At 39.0% G+C, this 18,307-nt stretch overlaps 1 protein-coding gene across 4 annotated transcripts in view; it reads left to right on the forward strand.

The window, feature by feature from the left end:
- Positions 1-9,539, forward strand: part of Asb5 (ankyrin repeat and SOCS box containing 5) — a 39,445-nt gene extending 29,906 nt beyond the window's left edge. For all 4 annotated transcript variants that reach the window (XM_028858284.2, XM_037211742.1, XM_037211741.1 and 1 more), the window contains exons 2-7: positions 734-813; positions 3,436-3,543; positions 4,371-4,521; positions 4,685-4,819; positions 7,005-7,196; positions 8,916-9,539. In XM_028858284.2, coding sequence (XP_028714117.1) covers positions 734-813; positions 3,436-3,543; positions 4,371-4,521; positions 4,685-4,819; positions 7,005-7,196; positions 8,916-9,043 — 794 coding nt within the window. In that variant the 3' untranslated portion in view covers positions 9,044-9,539. The remainder of the gene's footprint in view (positions 1-733; positions 814-3,435; positions 3,544-4,370; positions 4,522-4,684; positions 4,820-7,004; positions 7,197-8,915) is intronic.
- Positions 9,540-18,307: the final 8,768 nt, after the last annotated feature.

Here is an 18,307-nt window from a genome sequence, read left to right on the forward strand (position 1 = left end):
GAGAAAAGCAGTTGATGAGTCTCTTGGAGGTGGAAGAGAGGAGAGTTCATGCAAGACTTCTTTTCTTCGTGGGTGGGATATAAAAGACACCCGAGAAATGGAAATTGAGGGGCATGACATCTAGGTCGGGAACTAAGTGCCCTGGCCTATCCACAACTAATACACAGAGAATGGGTGACCTACCAGTGAGCCTTTGACAATATTAGCACCATTTCCCAAACAGTTCACCCCATGTCCCCTTTGGTAAGCCCTTTCTAGAACCTACCTAGGTGATGCCATAATTCAGACTTGGGGCTCAGCTACTTGACCTTTTTAGCAACATGTTGCAGCCTAGGACCAGCACAATCGGAAGCCTGGGGTTAGGATAGGTAATAGGGCAGGCTCAGAGTATGAAGACATGAGTTTGGCTGCTAGCTCTACTAAAAATGCAGTAAAAACATGCATTTCTACTTATATGTGGGAAAGTGTGTAGTCCAAACTTTGGGCCTTTTGTGTGACCCATCCTCTTTGATTGATAATTCAATAGATACGATAAGTCTGATGTAAGTCAATTTTAGAGCACATACAGCACTCTGGATTCACAAACTCATTACTTTCCTGAAGGACCAAGTTTCCCAAAATATGGGATTAGTCACTGGGTCACTTTGTGGAATGCTGGATGTGAATAACTTACATCGAACCTAATAGAGTTTATGTTGAGCCACACAATCATGTTGTCATTCTTTTTCGACAGGCTCGTGGGCAGATCGATCACCACTGCATGAAGCTGCAAGCCAAGGTCGCCTTCTTGCTCTGAGGACATTGTTATCACAAGTAAACTATTATATTATACTTCAAAATAAGCTCCCTTCCCATAGAATACTGTCAAAGCAAATCCATTTGAAAGTCATAAACTTTCTTAAGTGTTACTACTGCTCCTTCTTTATAACTTGTATCAGACAAGACAATAGTTTTCTGTTTTACATTTGGAATTCTTTCCTGAGTGTTTTGTTATAATGCTATGCCTCCCTATTTCAAGTTTATCTTATAGTATATTTGGTCATTAATATGGATATATTTTGAAATAAGTTATTGTATTTATGTGTTATTTATTAAACATTCTAGATATGCTTTTTTATGTAGTATATACAGCTAATTATAGACTTAGTTCAGTCATATGTTCCCAGAGTGGTAATCAGACCAGATGTGAAAACAACATATTTTACATTGTGGTAATTTATGAAATGTTATGGTGAACTGCCTGCGAAGTCAATAGAATGTCCAAGTCCTGCCTACTTCGCCTGAGTGAGCAGAGTGAGAAAGAAAAGCATAGATCCCTCCTGCAAACAGAAAGTGGCCGAGCTTGAATTAGTGCATTACATACTGTCAGCTTCCAGGCGGACTGGAATATATACTCGGTGTGAGGCATGAGTGATGCGCAGTGCCACCGAGAAATCACTTTCTTAGATGATTCTGAGAAAGGAAGGTTCCTAACAACATCATACCAACAACACCCGACACTTGAGGCCACCACAGTCTCCCCGAGTTTCATTTTCTCACCTGTAACATGAAGATGTGTCCAAGGTGTTCCCTTGGAGTGTCCAGTCCTGTGACAGCCATGTGACTGTTCTGCTCATCACTTCACGGTGGGGGGAGGACCTGTGTAAAAAGGTCAGTGGTTTCAAAGGATAATCCCTTGGAGAGGGTCACACAGTGTTTTCAGAGGAAGGCAATTCCGGTGTTTCTCAATGTGTCTCCTCCCCAGGGCTAATGCCAGCCACGAAGAGAGAGAAGCTCCCGTAGAGCCTTCTCACATACTTCCATCATCTGCACACTAGGATGTAGCAGCATCTCCTCAAACCAGAGTGCTTATGAGGACTTGGAAAGGATGAAGACAGGGTAGATAAAAATTCCACTTGCTAGCAACAAAGATACAGTGTGATTGTCTCTGCCTGTGCCTTCATGTGTTCCTGTGTGACAGCTTATGACACGCTGTACTATGTGGGAAGAGCTTGCCTTGAAACATCATATATAGTTCTTAATGAACTAATCAATAATAGGCAATGAATTACTAAGGATCCCCAGAAGGCAAAGACTTTTACATCCTAATAATTTTATATGATTCAGCCTGATATTGTAAGCTTAATCAGAGCACAATGCTTATTAAGCTAGAGAATGAAATATCTTATTTTCTACCCACTGGGAACTGTAATAGTTACTGTAAAAGTATTACCCCATTTAATTCTCATGAACTCAAAATATTTGTTCAAATTACCATGATTATTGTGAGTCATGCTTTAAACACAAGTCTAATTTTGAGGGCATAGTTCTCAACCTTACTGTATAACTTAATCCAATCTATTAAGTGAATAACCACTTAGTGACACATTCATAAATCAATTTACTAAAATTTATTTTTCCAGTCTGGATTGACCACTAATTTTATGATCACAGTCAAAACAAGTTATCCAGCTTATAAAAAGTTTTTAACTCTATAAAATAAAAAAATAGAGAACCAGCATCCCACCACAGATCTTAAGAAAACAAACTATAAAGAAAATGTGCCAGAATCTATTAGCAAAATACTTAACATTATTATGTTGATGGCACCACAATAATGGCAGGCTCTTAAGCCTCAATCATGTTTGTGAACAGGACACATTCCAATGATTACATGTTTATAGGCACAGTGTAGTAAACTGTGTTTATAATGTATAATGACCCAATCAAGGTAGCTAACGGTTCCATCTGACACATTCTAAATTTTATTAACTCTTAAAATTGTGCATATTTGTTGAGTACAGTATGTTTCAACACGTGTATTCGCTGTGATTGGGCAAACTGGAATAAGTGATTTGTATTAGTTACTTTTCTCATTACTGAGCCAATTATCCTACAAGAAACCACTGGGAGGAATGGTTTGTTCTGGCTCACGCTGTCATGTGGGGGAGGCTGGGTGGCTAGGGCTCTGGCTGGGATTGAGGAGCCAGCTGGCCACACAGCTTGTTATATTTCCACAAGAGAGAAGCAGAGCAGACTGACGAGAAGCAGCAGGAATATAACCATAAACTCATCCCGAATGAAAGCGGTCTACTTCGGTCAGTTAGGACTTTCCTCTTAAAAGCTCCAGGACATAACTACAAGTAAAAAATGAGATACAGACTATTCAGTAAGCAATCGACACAGAAAGACAAAGGCCACGTGTAGAAAAGCTTTAAAATGTTGACTTGAAGACAGAAAAGTGATTAGCTGAAATTAAAGAGCTCTAGAACACAGTCAGGTGACGTCACATAACCTAACATGTCTACTGTGTGTAGCTAGTGAGAGGGATAGGCGTACAACAACTGACGGGCTCAACTGCTACACTGGAAGCCGACTGGCTAGATTCTCTCACCTCCAAACAATCTCCATGACATTTACACGGATGACACTGTATACCTTCTTGTCTCACTGTAGGGTTATAATGTAAATGCGGTAACCATAGACCATGTCACCCCACTCCATGAGGCCTGCCTGGGTGATCACGTGGCATGTGCAAGGACTCTTCTGGAAGCTGGAGCTAATGTAAGTTATGAAAAAATATTAAGAATTTAATATCTACTGACGTAGAAAACCAAAGTTCTTACTTTATATTTTTCCCCCTCCTTTCTTAGTAGTATTAAAAACATAGCAATACAAACAATGCCTCAGCCCTCTCAGGACAGAGGAATCCCAGTCATTGTGTAGAGTAGTGCACCAATATCTTTAGTTTTTTTTTTTTTTTTTTTTTTTTTTTTGGTTTGGGAAATCAAAATAACAGCAGATGAGCATCTGTACCTTGTATCTTTGCTTATTTGCTGAACAAGTTTCCAAAAAGAAATTCTCAGAAATCATAGCTGTGGTGCATGCCTGTATTCCTGGATCTTTGGAGGCAGGGTAATGAGGAGTTATATAGTAAGTTGGAGGCTAGCTCAGGCAACATGAGATTCACACACACACACACACACACACACACACACACACACACACACTCACACACTCAGAATAGAACTAATATCTCACATTAAATATCCACACGTAAAGTAGCTTCATTATTTCCTTCATCTTTACTTGTTTCTTCCCTTTTTGACTTATTATGGAATGTGTGTGAATTCCATACTTGAATACTGCTTTTTTCCACAAACAATAGTAGGCTGTCCGTTCCTGTGACTTTTCTCCCACATCATGTTTCTACTTATCTCTTGAAGTATGAAAGCTCCTCTCATTGATGTGTATGAGGTAAATACGCATCGTCATATGTACGGGTGCACATTTCCCAATTAGCAGATCATGTAATTTTAGCAACACATAAACAAATTCATTAGTCCTGCATGATTTATGAATCTCATTCTCAGATTTCGGGTTTCCTTTAGGCAAACGCGATCACGATAGACGGTGTGACTCCCTTATTCAACGCATGCTCACAAGGCAGTGCAAGCTGCGCGGAACTTCTTTTGGAATATGGTGCCAAAGCACAGTTGGAGTCCTGTTTCCCATCTCCAACACATGAGGCTGCAAGTAAAGGTTAGCTGCGGGCTTACATTAAGAAGGGAAAATATTCCCGGATGTGCATACCCCTATTTGTCTTTCAGCGAATGCTACTTCTGTGGGAAATAGGAGTGGAGGTACATGTTCAAGAGGAAGAGCATCAACAGAAAATAAAGCTGTCTTTTCTTTGTGTTGGCAGGTCACCATGAATGTCTGGACATTTTGATATCTTGGGGCATAGATGTTGACCAAGACATTCCTCACCTGGGAACTCCCCTTTATGTAGCTTGTATGTCCCAGCAGTTCCATTGCATCTGGAAGCTTCTTTATGCTGGTACTTTTTCCATTCTGTCCATACTCGGATAATTATTTGTTCATCTAACTAACCTTCTTTTAAAAGTCATATCTCATTGTGAAAATATTCTTATTGTAAACATAATCACTGATGCATATATAATCTATTAAAGAAACTTTTCTTTGATGAGACGACTTCAAAGTTCATAGATGAGTACACATTCTCTACAGGCTGCATCTGAGTCATCAATACACACCGTTGGTTACATAATTGAGCCACTCCTTGTAATCAGTCATAAAATTAAGATTCTCCAGACTGAATATAATATTGCTAAGTATGTAAACAAATCCCCTAAAGACTTAGTACTTGAATAACCTTATTGCCTACCAACCATAGAAACCCATGGACTGTCCCAGATTTTGTACTTTCTGTCCTACTGCTTTAAAAGGCTCACTGCTTTTGCTCCATGAGAAACAATCCTAACCTGATGAGAATTTGGTGGTCTCTCCCATATTAGAGCTGGAACTCCTTGGCGATGGTTTGTGCCTCCCCTTATCATCTGTTTTCTCTAGAATAGAGCTTCTCTATTCTAAGTGTGGTAGGTAGGTACTCAGGATATTCATCAATGAGACACTAGGTTTTTGTTTGTTTGTGACTAAAATATACTATTTACTTTGAGTATATTCACACATATAATTTTAGCAACCCCTTAACGTATTACTCACACTATCTTACCTGGCCTATAAATGTCTTATAAGCAGGACTTAACATTCACTATTTTATTCACATTGCACATAGAATTTTAAACATGAATTCTGTTACTATTGCTAAATTGTTATTTCCTAGACATATTGACCATACATTTAGTATAACAATACCATATATGCTTTATCATCCATTTTCATTTATAAAGAAATATTTTTTCAATAAATACTTTAACTTATGTTAAAGAACATTTAAAATTGTTGTTAGCAATGGTTGATTGGTTGCTATTTCAGGCCCCATTGCTTTTATAAAGTTGATAAGCCCAATGAAGTTTATGATTTCTTTAGAAAAACTTGGCCAAGAGACATTTCTCCACTAGATATTTTATATTTGTTTGAAAATATTGAAAGCGATTCTTTCTAGTGAAAGTTGAAAGTACAAGAGAGCTGTGAAGGAACTTAAGGTGAACAGATTCTTGTGGGTCTGTATAATTTTACCAATTATCAGAAAGCATGTACAACCTTTATTAGTAGATATGTCTTGGTTTCTGACCATTTATATACTAGACAATGGTATTACTATACTTTTATAGTGTTAAATATCATCTACTCGTTACACAGTCATTGAGTGATTCTTGTGTGCCAGCCTTGTGCTAAAACGAATAACTAAGCAATAGAGACTTTTGTATGTTGGCTTAGGTTTTTCAATGAGAACATTTTCAAAAGTTTGAGTTTTTATGCAGATAATGTTGAAGTATTTTTCCAATACTGAGGCCTTATGTCTTTATGTGTTTTTGACTGAAATTACACAAGTGAACACTGGCAGGCAAATCTATACACATTTTACCTAAATGATTCACATATTTATATTTATGTTTTCAAAGAAACCAACAAGCTTTCTTGCCTTAAATGAAAAGAATGAAAGCAGTATTATTCCAAATAACTTTATGATAAAGATAGGTATGTGTGAACTTAGTCATGCTTTTAGGCTGGTGAGATGGCTCAGTGGATAAGGACACTTGTTGCAAGCCTGGTGATATGAATTTGATCCCTGGAGACCATAAGATGGAAGGATAGAACTGACCCCTTGAAGTTGTCCTGTGACCCAAACATGCACGCTATGGCATACACACTTAAACACACATCTCAAGTGTGCACACACATAGACACACAAACAATAATAATAAATAAATAAGGACCTTTTCAAAATTATAAGTCTCTTTCTTCTGACATCTTTCTAGATGTCAGAAAAAATATCCCAAAAAGTATTTGAAAAAAAATATACTAATGTGTATACCTCCACATCCAGAGGTAGCAAATTTAAGCTTTTATGTATGATATATATCATAATATATACCATATATATCCATATATATATACATATACTTATATATAATAACTTGTTACCAAGGTCCATTATGTACCCTTCCCCAAGTTGTCTTCCTCTCTTTTATGTACAAAGGTAACTAACTACTCATGTAATAGTTGCTTTTTTATCATTCTTGTCTGTTCACATACAGGTGCTGATGTACACAAAGGCAAGTATTGGGACACTCCACTCCATGCTGCTGCCCAGCAACCCAGTACTGAAATTGTGAACTTATTGCTAGAATTTGGAGCAGACATCAATGCCAAGAACACAGAACTTTTACGACCTATTGATGTGGCTACATCCAACAGTGCTGTAGAAAGAGTACTTCTTCAACATGAAGGTAGGAAGAATATATGGGAATGTTTATAAATGCTAAAATATACTCTCCCAAAATAGATGGAAGGGAAAAGTGCTTTATTACTATATGAAGTAGTAATGACATAAAATTTCAAGTATTTATTGTAAGAACCAAAAAATTCAACTTGGGTTCTATGCAAGGAAAATGTGATCATTTTAAGATTTTTATTGTATCTAAACTTTTATGTTCCTTTAGTAAAATATGTTGAACTTGTTTAAACAATGCATAATATGCATTTTTCCAATGCACTATCTACTTACATGAACTATTTTTTAAAATATTTGAGTGCCCAGCATGGTGGCACACACCTTTAATCCAAACATTCGAGAGGCACGGACAGACAGATCTGTGTGAGTTCGAGGCCAGCCTGGTTTATAAAGAGAGATCCAGGACAGCTAGGGCTGTTACACAGAGAAAGCCTGTCTTGAAAAACAAAAGAACAACAACAATAAAATTGAGAACTGGGTAACTGAGCTGTAGGTCTAGCACGTACCACACTAGGACATGCTAGGCCAATTCTCTACCAATGAGCCAATGAGCCATATTTCCAAGCAGTTGAATTCCCCTCCCCACCCACCCTCAATGCCATCCCTTTTTTGATGTTGTTGTTGTTAGGGTTTCTTATATCTTGAGCTGGCCTTGGACTCACTAGATAGCCAAGGATGACCTTGATGGTGGTGCATGCCTTTAACCCCAGCACTTGGGAGGCAGAAGCAGGCGGATCTCTGTGAGTTTGAGGCCAGCCTGGTCTACAGAGCAAGATCCAGGACAGGCACCAAAACTATACCGAAAATCCTGTCTCGAAAACCACTCCCCTGTCCCGCCCCCAAAAGAAATACTAATCCTCTGAGTGTGCCTCTCAAGTGCTGGAATTACAGACATGTACCAGCAAGCCTAGTGCGTGCAGTGCTGTGGTTCAAACTAGAACTCCATGTGTTCTGGGTAAATAGTCTACCAACTGAACTCCATCCCCAACCCATTCATCCCCTATTTATAAGTCATGGTGCATGTTCTGTAGTGTGCTGTAGATGCATAATAAGGAAAGATTTCATTTTCTTACCTTTAAGACTTTTTTCTTAAGCAAAGTTTCTAAAGGTTAGCTCAGAATATTATTGTAATTTAAAAATGTGCCTTTGTGGTATATATCTTGGTTTTTTTTAGAGCTCCTTTAAAGATCAGATTTTTTTCTGAAAATTTCAGTAAACAATAATTTTATAATCTTGAGGATAATTATGTCTTTTATTATTTATTTGTATTTTTATTATTTTTACTTTTTTTTTACTTTTATTATTTATTTGTATGTGTGAGTGTTTTGCCTGCATGTATGTAAGTGCATTGCATGCTTGGTGCCTGCAGAAGCCAGAAGAGGGCACCAGATTCCCTGGAGTTAGAGTTAAGGATGGGTGCAGGCCATTGCATCCTGTGGGTGCTGGGAACTGAACCCAAGTCCTTGTAGGAGCAGCAGGTGCTCTTAACTGCTGAGCCACCTCTCCAGCACTACAAAGATTATAATGCTTTAAAGAACATGCATGGGACATTTATCAATCATGAGACAAATCTCACAATCTCACAAGTAAAGGCACTATAAATAAAGACATTGGTCATTAGCCAAATTCATTCACTGTTTTTATGCTTTTAGTTAATTTGGTTATCACATGTAAAGATTCATTTTACAATAACTATGTCCATGTCTTCTTGCAGCAACCCCAAGTTCTCTTTGCCAACTCTGCCGACTGTGCATCCGCAACTACATAGGAAGACAGCGGTTCCATCTCATCCCCCAGCTCCAGTTACCAACATTGCTGCAGAATTTCTTACAGTATCGATAACACAGTAAATAGTTTTACAGTCTTTGAAAATCGAACATTTCTATTTTGTTGTCTTTTTAAAGTGTAGAATGATATGGGTGAAGACGAGTACAGTTCACCTGGGGAAGCAGTAAAGTGTTAACGGATTTCCATTTGAAGAATACTCATCAGTACTCTTTATGAATTTTTATGGTCTTTTGGATTATAATATGTTTAAAATAGCTATACTATCTTAGCAATCTCAGTGTCCCTTCTTGATTTAGGGGAAAAATGAGAGTTTATCCACTTTATTTTTTTTATTATAGAGCAGAAGAGAAAATTGCATACTTTTACTAAATTTTTAATTCATTGTAAATTTCATACTGTGTTACATTTTGAAGGATCTGCATTCTTCAGATGATGGATTATCTTCAGATAATTTTAGCTACCGCCATTGGTTATCTCTGTGTTTTTAATATTGACAAAAAAATTTAGAGCAACTGATATGCTTTTTGAAATAAAGATGAATTATACACTCGTTGTTGTAATGATCAATTTACAAGAGAAAGATACTCTTTCCTCCTCTGTATAGAGATCTCAAATTTGCTTTCACATAGTAAGTAATTTGTGACAGACTAAAAGGTAGAAGGACTGAAAGTTAGTCCTGCCCCCACGATGACAGATGTGGGAGGTCAAACACCCGTGAGGGCTATTTAAAGACCTTCTCAAGATGGTTCACAAGGTCTGACATCAGTGCTCTCAGATGTTACTCTACTCTTCTAGTTCAAAAACAGTACCTAGCAATACCAGACTGAAGAAAACAGGCGTATGCCTCGGTGATGAAGTCCCCCGTTACATTCTGGGGCCATCAATTCATTCAGTGAGTGAGTTCTGCCATAACTGTCCCAGAAGAGTGGGTGCCAGGGCTCCCTAACTCTGTCGTGTCCGCACTTTTAAGTGACTGGGTCACTCTCCTGATAAGTGTATATCTTGGCTTCAGTCTTTGAAATAGGGTCAATGGTCAAGGCAGCAGATGAGTCCATTCCATATCTTGTTTCTTTTGTTTGACACCAAGAGGAAGAGGGCTTTCTTTCCATAAACAATCACATGGATCACTACTGCAGGGGTTCTCAACCTGGGGGTCCTGACCCATTTAGGGGAGGGCCGAATGACCCTTTCATACCAGATATCCTGTATATCATATATTTACATTACAATTCATAACAGTAGCAAAATTACAGTTATGAAGTAGCAATGAAAATTTATGGTTGGGGGTCACCACAACATGAGGAACTATGTTAGAGGGTCGCAGCATTAGGAAGGTTGAGCACAGCTGCTCTAGCACAAGGAGGTTAGAAGATTAATACTCCCTAAGAGGAAGGTGATATACGTGTGTCTTTGACTGACAAGGAGAGACCTGTGGCTATGACACAGTGCCACTTACAGAAAACACACATCGGAAAAGACAGATGAGCAAACAAAAGATTTTTCCTTCGTGTGAATACAGGTCAGCACAGCGTCCTAGAGATGGTCACACTTACAGTCCTGCTGAAAGCTTTAATTATTCTTGGAGGGTAATGGTTCGAGTTAACTGTTCACGGAAACGTGGTTTTAAGATGCATGTGATGTGTGGCAGAGGGAGCAGAGCAGCAACATGATGTGTGGAAGTCTGTTTTCTGGCTGCAGTATCATGAACTCCCCTTGATGTGAAGATCCTTTTGCAATAAATACATCCCAGCCCCATGGCATCTGGATAACGCTTGCTTTCCCGACACACTCAAGGTTCAAAGGGGACAGCTGTTGGCAGGTGAACACACATACTGAGAGTGGACACGAAAGTCATATGTCCTCCCTGGAAAAAGTAGAGTGAAAGTGGAGAGATTTGGAGTAACGAAGTCATTCAAATGGTTTCCCTGAAGAAAGTGAGAGATGAATGAATTGGCTGAGTTTGGCCAAATTTCACTTGGGAAAGGGAAGCTTGAGAAAACAAAAAAAAAGTAAATAAATTCTGTTTAGGGCAGACTTTTTGCAACATGAGCATGTAGTTTGTCCCATAGTCCCTCCCAATATATGGTTTTCATATGCCAAAATTTTTTTAAAATGTTTTTGAGCCGGGTGGTGGTGGCATTCGCCTTTAATCCCAGCACTCGGGAGGCAGAGCCAGGCAGATTTCTGTGAGTTTGAGGTCAGCCTGGTCTACAGATCGAGATCCAGGACATACACCAAAACTACACAGAGAAACCCTGTCTCTAAAACAACAACAACAAAGTGTTTTTGAGCCCCAAAGTTACTTGTAAAAAGATTTAATAAGGCCTTATGTGATAGTTTAGATGGTCAAATCTCTTGCCATACAGAGGACTTGACTCAACCCCTCAGAACCCACGTAAATGTTGAGGACTATGTGATTTGGAATACTTTGATTCTACACACACGCACACACACACACACACACACACACACACACACACACACACACACACACACACACGGAAATACTGAGCTAGATTCCTTGCAAAACTGAACTATTAGAGGGGGTCCCATGCTGACTTATCAATCAGATAACAACATTGTAACAATCTTCAAGTTTGAATGATAAAAAGAATTTTTTTTTTATTTTTACTGTCCAGAAACTATGCAGCCAACTTTTTCCTCCTGTGCAGCTATTCATACACCAGTGAATAATATGCACCTGGGAGAAGTCCTTCTTTCTGGTTAGTCATGTGGGGACTTCTCAGGTAATTCCTTGAACTTAAGAGTATGAGGGAAAATAGCCGCAGTACTGGTTAATTGTTGCCAAGTCAATACCAAGGAGGGTCACCTGGGAAGAGGGAATGTCACTTGAGGAATTTTCTCCATCAGGTTGACACATGGGATATTTTCCTGTTTGTTTATTTTTGATATTGTCATTTAATTAGAACACTTCTCCATTCCCTTTCCTCTCTCCAAACCTTTCTTTATACCCCTTCTTGCTCTCACTCAAATTCATGGGCTCTTTTTCTCATCCATTGTTATTGTATGAATATCATTAATGGGTATACGAAGGCCCGGTTGACTGCGGGCTGTACTACATACACCTAGGCAGGTGGGCCTCTGCTGTAGAAGAAAAGTAGACCAGCAAACTAGAGGGGGAAGCCAGTCAGCAGCATTCCTCTGGGGTCTCTGCTTCAGTTCCTGCTTCCAGGTTCCTGTTTGAGCTCCTGTCCCGGTTTCCTGTTATGATTGACTCTAGCCTGAAAGATATAATAAACCTTGTTCTGCCCAAGTTGTTTTTTGGTTAGTGTTTTTTGGTTAGTGGTTAGGGTCAATTAACAAAAAAAGCAGATCAACTTTTCACCTTGGGAAATGTCACCTGACCTCTAGTCTCTTAAATCAGTGGTTCTCAACCTGTGGCTCACGACTCCTCTGGGGGTGTCAAACGACCGTTTCACAGGGCTCACCTAAGACCATTGGAAAGCACAGATACTTACATTATGATTGATAACATTAGCAACATTACAGTTATAAAGTAGCAACAAAAATAATTTTATGGTTGGGGGCCACCACAACATAAGGAACTGTACTAAAGGGTCTCAGCATTAGGAAGGTTGAGAACCACTGTCTTAGATTCTTCATGGGGAAAATGACCTAGAGAAAATAAAATTATACTGGATTTAGAGAGGCAAAGGGGAACTGTATACAGCTTTGCCATGTGACTGTCTCTTTACTGCCCCCAAGAAGTGGAGTCTGCTTCTGACTCACTTTTGGATGGGTCCTAGTTCTTGTCATGACTAAGAAATGCAGTAAAAGCAATATGAGACTGCTTGATTTGCGCTCTGAAAACTTCTGTTTTCATGTGAAAGACGGAGGCCACCAAGGGAAGAAGCCTAGGTTGGCCTACCAGAAGGTGAGGAAATGTGGAAAGAGGGCTGAGTAACCCAACACCAAGAACCAGCCATGGGAGTGAGGTGTATGAGTTACTTTTCTATTGCTTTGATAAAGCTCCATGACCAATGCAACGAATGGAAGAAAGGGCTTGTTTGGGCTTATGGTTCTAGGTCACCGGTTCTCAACTTTCCTAATGCTGAGACCCTTGAATACAGTTCCTCATGTTATAGTGCCTCCCCACCAACCATAAAATTATTTTTGTTACTACTTCATAACTGTAATTTTGCTACTGTTATCAATCATAAATATTTTTGGAGATGCAGGGTTGCCAAAAGATCATGACCCACAGGTTGAGAACCCATGGTCCAGAGAGATAAAAGTCCATCACCTTCTCAGCAGGGCAGCATGGCATCAGGCAGGCAGCTGTGACAGGAAGTTCAGAGTTCACATCTTCAACCCCAACCTCAAAACAGAGATAGACCATGGGGGATGACCATGGGCTTTAAAACCTCGAAGCCCAGTTCCAATGCTATACTTCCTCCAGGAAAACTATACTCCCTGAACCTTCCCACCAGCGCCACCAATTGGCAACCCAGTATTCAAATGCACGAACCCATGGGAGTCTTACTCAAACAGCTACATGTGGTCATTCTGGGTCATGCTCCCCTGTACCTGTGGTGATATTTTATTTGTGCTGAAATGTGGTTATATTTTATTTGTATGTTAATAAATAAAGTCTGCCTGGAGATCAGAGGAAACAGCAAGCCGTTTTCCGTACACAGAAGTCAGGCAGTGGTAGCATATGCCCTTAATCCAATCATTTGGCAGGCAGAATCTCTCTGTGTTCAAAGCTGCACTAGGGAACAGAGCCAAGTGTGGTGACACACGCCTTTAATCCCAGTACCAACCATGGAGACCTGGAGGTCTGTACAGACAGGCAGTGGCACGGAAGTGAGGTAGCTAGGCTAAGAGAGCCAATGAGAGGGCAGAACAGCAAGACAATAAAAGTCTGGGTAAACAGGAAGTCATAGCATTTTGGAAGCTACAAAGTTGGTGGCTATTCCTATTTCCCTGATCTCTAAGGCTTTCACCCCTATATTTGGCTCCATGTTTTTTATTTAATGAGACCACTTAGAAATTCGTCTGCATGTACCAGGCTTTCTCTTGGGCCACCAACTAGCTCCCAAATCATGACATGGTGACTGACTTGCCATTAGGCAACATTATCCACCATTTCATCTGTGCAGATGATGGCAGGAATGTATTTTCAACATATTATTGTAGATGGTGTTCCTGGTATACATCTAGCAGAGTTATGGGAGAGTAGATCATACTATGAGTATATGAACAACAAAGAGTTTCTAGATTTATTAGCTTCAAAATTATTCAAACTAATACTATCATTTGAGGGATTGAGACATTTAAGTGAATGATTAAATCTTATAATCACTTTTAAGAAGTTTATTCTAATATTGAAAATATTTAATTTGCAATATGGCAAGTAGATATATTCTTAAGCTTGAAGTTCTGATTATTTAAATATGAACAATTTTTCCAATCCATTGTTCAAATTTTTCATTTTCAAATGAAAATAATTGCAGGAGTTGGTATAACTGTTTAAAAGTTTCTTCTCCATTCTAGTTACTTTAAAAATGGACCATACAATTCAGTAAAACCATTTCTGAAAATCGGGCCTCATGACATTATAAAATAGCAGTAGGATGAGATTCCTAAGGAACGGGAGCCTTAAAACAGATGGCTTAGTGCTGCAGCCTCTGGATGGTGAAGAGGAGAGGACAGAAATGCAATTGGCATTGCCTTTGCTATACACATCTGTTGTCATGTGTCTGTGCATTCTGCAAATGCTGTATTCCAGATAATACTTCTGACAATGTTTATACAGTCAGCATCATTAGAAGACAAGTGAAAAAAATTATGTGTTCACAAGCACAGCACAAGTTCACTTGGTTATGATTCTCTCTAGTCTAGAGCAAATATTCAGTGGGTGTTCTAGTAGATCATTATGTAAGACCAGGGTTTCCCAAAGTCAGGAATCCCTGGCTAGGATATGCCTGCTTTATGTCCAAACTTTCTGTTTACACCATTTTATTTATCCTATGAGGCGTGAAGGTAAAGAGTAGTGTGGCCTGAAATCAGAGTTCTTACTGCTTCCTGTGCTGTGATATATAAAGTGCTTTAACTTTACTCCCAGAGTCAGGAGTCTTCCAGAAGATCCATGAAACAGATAGGGTGACTCTTCAGGTTGTCTCTACAGAAAATAGAAGGCAGACAGAAACTCCCTAAACAGAAACAAAACCCTCACACCTTTCCCAATGCTTGACGGCACTGTCTCTAAACTTTAATGTGATGGGCAAGTAAACTATTCTCAATGATTCAAAATAAAGCTCTTCTCCAATATTAGATCTTGGAAGGGGTTCAGTAATTATACCCCATTTCTTGGCCAAATTGAAGTGAGAGCATGGAGATTTTTGCTCTCTGCCTCTAAGATCAGCAGAGATCTGTGGGGTCTTAACAATCTCACAGACAGTTACACTATTCTTTGCATTTATGATACTTCTCTAACTTAACCCAATGAACAAGAAGCAGCTAGTTCCTTAGATGCCTTAGTAAGAGGTAAGTGAGCTAGCAGTAAGAGAAATCTTTTCTTTAGTTATCAGTCAGCATCATGTTCGAAAAGAGAAGTTGTTCTGTGTACCAATCCCTGGGAACTTAATGTAAGGAACATGTTAAATAGATGCTTAAAAATTGAGCAACTGAAATAGGAACATCAAATTACTATTGCTATTGATGCTTCTGAGAGCAATTATCAACCTCATTGCAGATTTTGAGGTCATAAGCAACTGGGGCTTGGAAGCAAAGCTCTATAAAATCAGAATTCTGAGCAGAAGGTGTCCACAGCTAGTGCTGCATTTCAAAAGCTCCTGGGGACCATCCCAGAACAAAATCTGGGTCTCATACTTCTAAGGAGGACAACTGGTGGGTGGGTGCTAAAATCCCTGTAAGAGTATGATAAAGCCAGGCAACAATGAAAAAAGAAAAAGAAAACAAAAGGAGAAAAATTGGATTGGATGCTAGAAGCAATTGCCAGTGCCAGGTGAGGTTTTGTTGCTATGGTAACGTGAAAATGAATAGCAAGCAAATGGAAAACAGCAAATCCTGCCGTTCTTCCTCTATCCCCCGGGTTCTTCAGACTCCTTTATTGGCAGAGTTTACCAAATATTTAGCAAAAAAGAAGTCATACTCCAGAATCCCAGCTCAGAAGCATAGAGAGTATGTGGTAACAGAGATGCATGTACTTGAGAACTGACACATTACAGAAATAAAATTCTAACTTCAAAGTAAGACTCGAGAATTAAACCCCAGTGGATGGCTAATTTACCTCTGTAAGTCTTAGCAACCAAATCTTGGGTTAGTCTTTATGCGTAAACACTTTATATAAGCCTAATGGGTAATTCATTTCCTGAGGAAATATCCATGGATATGTTAACATGGAAAGGTGAAAATTTCATGGGGTCCCACACCTAGAACTACAAGAAACTCCTGACTGCTGAAAGAAGCAGAGTTAGCTTCCCCTAGGGATGAGCCCCCTCATTGGCTTTCCAATGCAGAGTGGCCAGTTTTGAAATCATAGATACACCACCAAGAAAAACAGACTCAGCAGTGTGTGTGTGTGTGTGTGTGTGTGTGTATTCCCCAAATTTACCTTACATTAACTTGACCCAATGAACAAGAGGAAGTTAGTTCCTTAGCTGCCTTAGTAAGAGGTAGGTGAGCTACCAGTAGGGGAAACCTTTACTTCATATATATAGATTTGTGCATACACATACATATCACTGTGTGTATGTAATAATAATTTGAAAAAAGATATCAACTTGAGAGTACAGGTATGGGAGCGGTTCAAGGGGGGATAGCTGGGAGGGGCTGGAGTGAGAAAAGGGGGAAGTGATGGGATTCTATTTTTTTTTAAAGTGAATAAACAATTTATTAACAATCAAACTTCACTAAGACATGTGCAATATGGCAATTTTACTGGGGGTTTAACCCTACCAAGGATATGATTGGTTATTTAAATATTTATTTATTCTTTTATGTATATGAGTGCTCTATCAACTTTATGACATTACAGATGGTTGTGAGCCACCATGTGGTTTCTGGGAATTGAACTCAGGACATCTGGAAGAGTAGCCAGTGCTCTTAACCTCTGAGTCATCTCACCAGGCCCCGGGGTTCTATTTTCATTATAAAAACATTTCTAAAAAAAAAAAAAAAACATTTCTTTATCCCTTTGCACAATTAATCATTTCTTCTATTATGAAACGTACTTCCAGAGTAATAAAAATGAAAATATACACCGAGGACAAAGTACTGCCTATTACCTCTGTTGCTCTAAGAACCACATATTTGATTACTTTATCTAATCCTCACAAACCTCCTAAGTTTTATACCATATTCCCATATTTTACAAATAAGGTTGATTAAATAACTTGCCCAGAGTCACACAGCTAATTAGAAGTAGAACTAGTTCTTTAAAGCTTGTGTCTTAAAAGTATTATTTTAGTTATGTGTATATGTCTGTGTGTTGACTCATTCATGTGAGTACAGGCTCTCTGTAGAGGCCAGAGGTGGCTGATTTTCCTAGAGCTGGAGTTATAGTGGCTGTGAGGTGCCTGGCATGGTGCTAGGAACTGAACTCAGGTCCTTTGCAAGAGCAGTGTTGTGCTCTTAACCCCTGAGCCATCTTTCCACGCTCTGAAACTGTGTCTCAATCAACTCAGAATACTGCCTTCTCAAATCCAATTCACAGACCAATTCCTCTGAGAGTATTTTGCTCTAAAGACTTTAAGGGGTTTCTGTAATCTTTCCTGCATAGCTATTTAATTTACAATTGCCTATGACCACTTTGCAATAATTTTTCATTTTCTACTTCATTCGCTAATGAATTACACGTCTAGATTAGTTACCGGCACGGAAGGACTCAGTAAATATTTGTTGAATGAAACCATGCATCCAGGACATCTTGAAGTATAAGAATATAATCTATAAATTGTTTTAAAATATGTTACTTTAATGGATATCTGATATAATCATTAAGAAATTGGATATATATATATATGTATATATATATATATATATATATATATAGTGGTTTTCAAGACTGGGTTTCTCTTTGGTGCCTTTCCTGAAACTCACTCTGTAGCCCAGGCTGGCCTCGAACTCACAGAGATCCTCCTGCCTCTGCCTCCTGAGTGCTGAGATTGAAGGCATGCGCCACCACCGCCTGGCTAGGTATGATAAATTTTAAAGTATTTTTCTTTTTGAAACAAAATTCCTAGCTTCCAGTTCTATCCCCCATTCCCAACCAACTCCTCCCCCCACCAAAAAAAAAACAACTTTCGCTGCATTCTAGAGTTTTCTCACATC

Source organism: Peromyscus leucopus, chromosome 17 (genome assembly GCF_004664715.2).
Source record: "Peromyscus leucopus breed LL Stock chromosome 17, UCI_PerLeu_2.1, whole genome shotgun sequence".
Lineage (NCBI taxonomy): Eukaryota > Metazoa > Chordata > Mammalia > Rodentia > Cricetidae > Peromyscus > Peromyscus leucopus.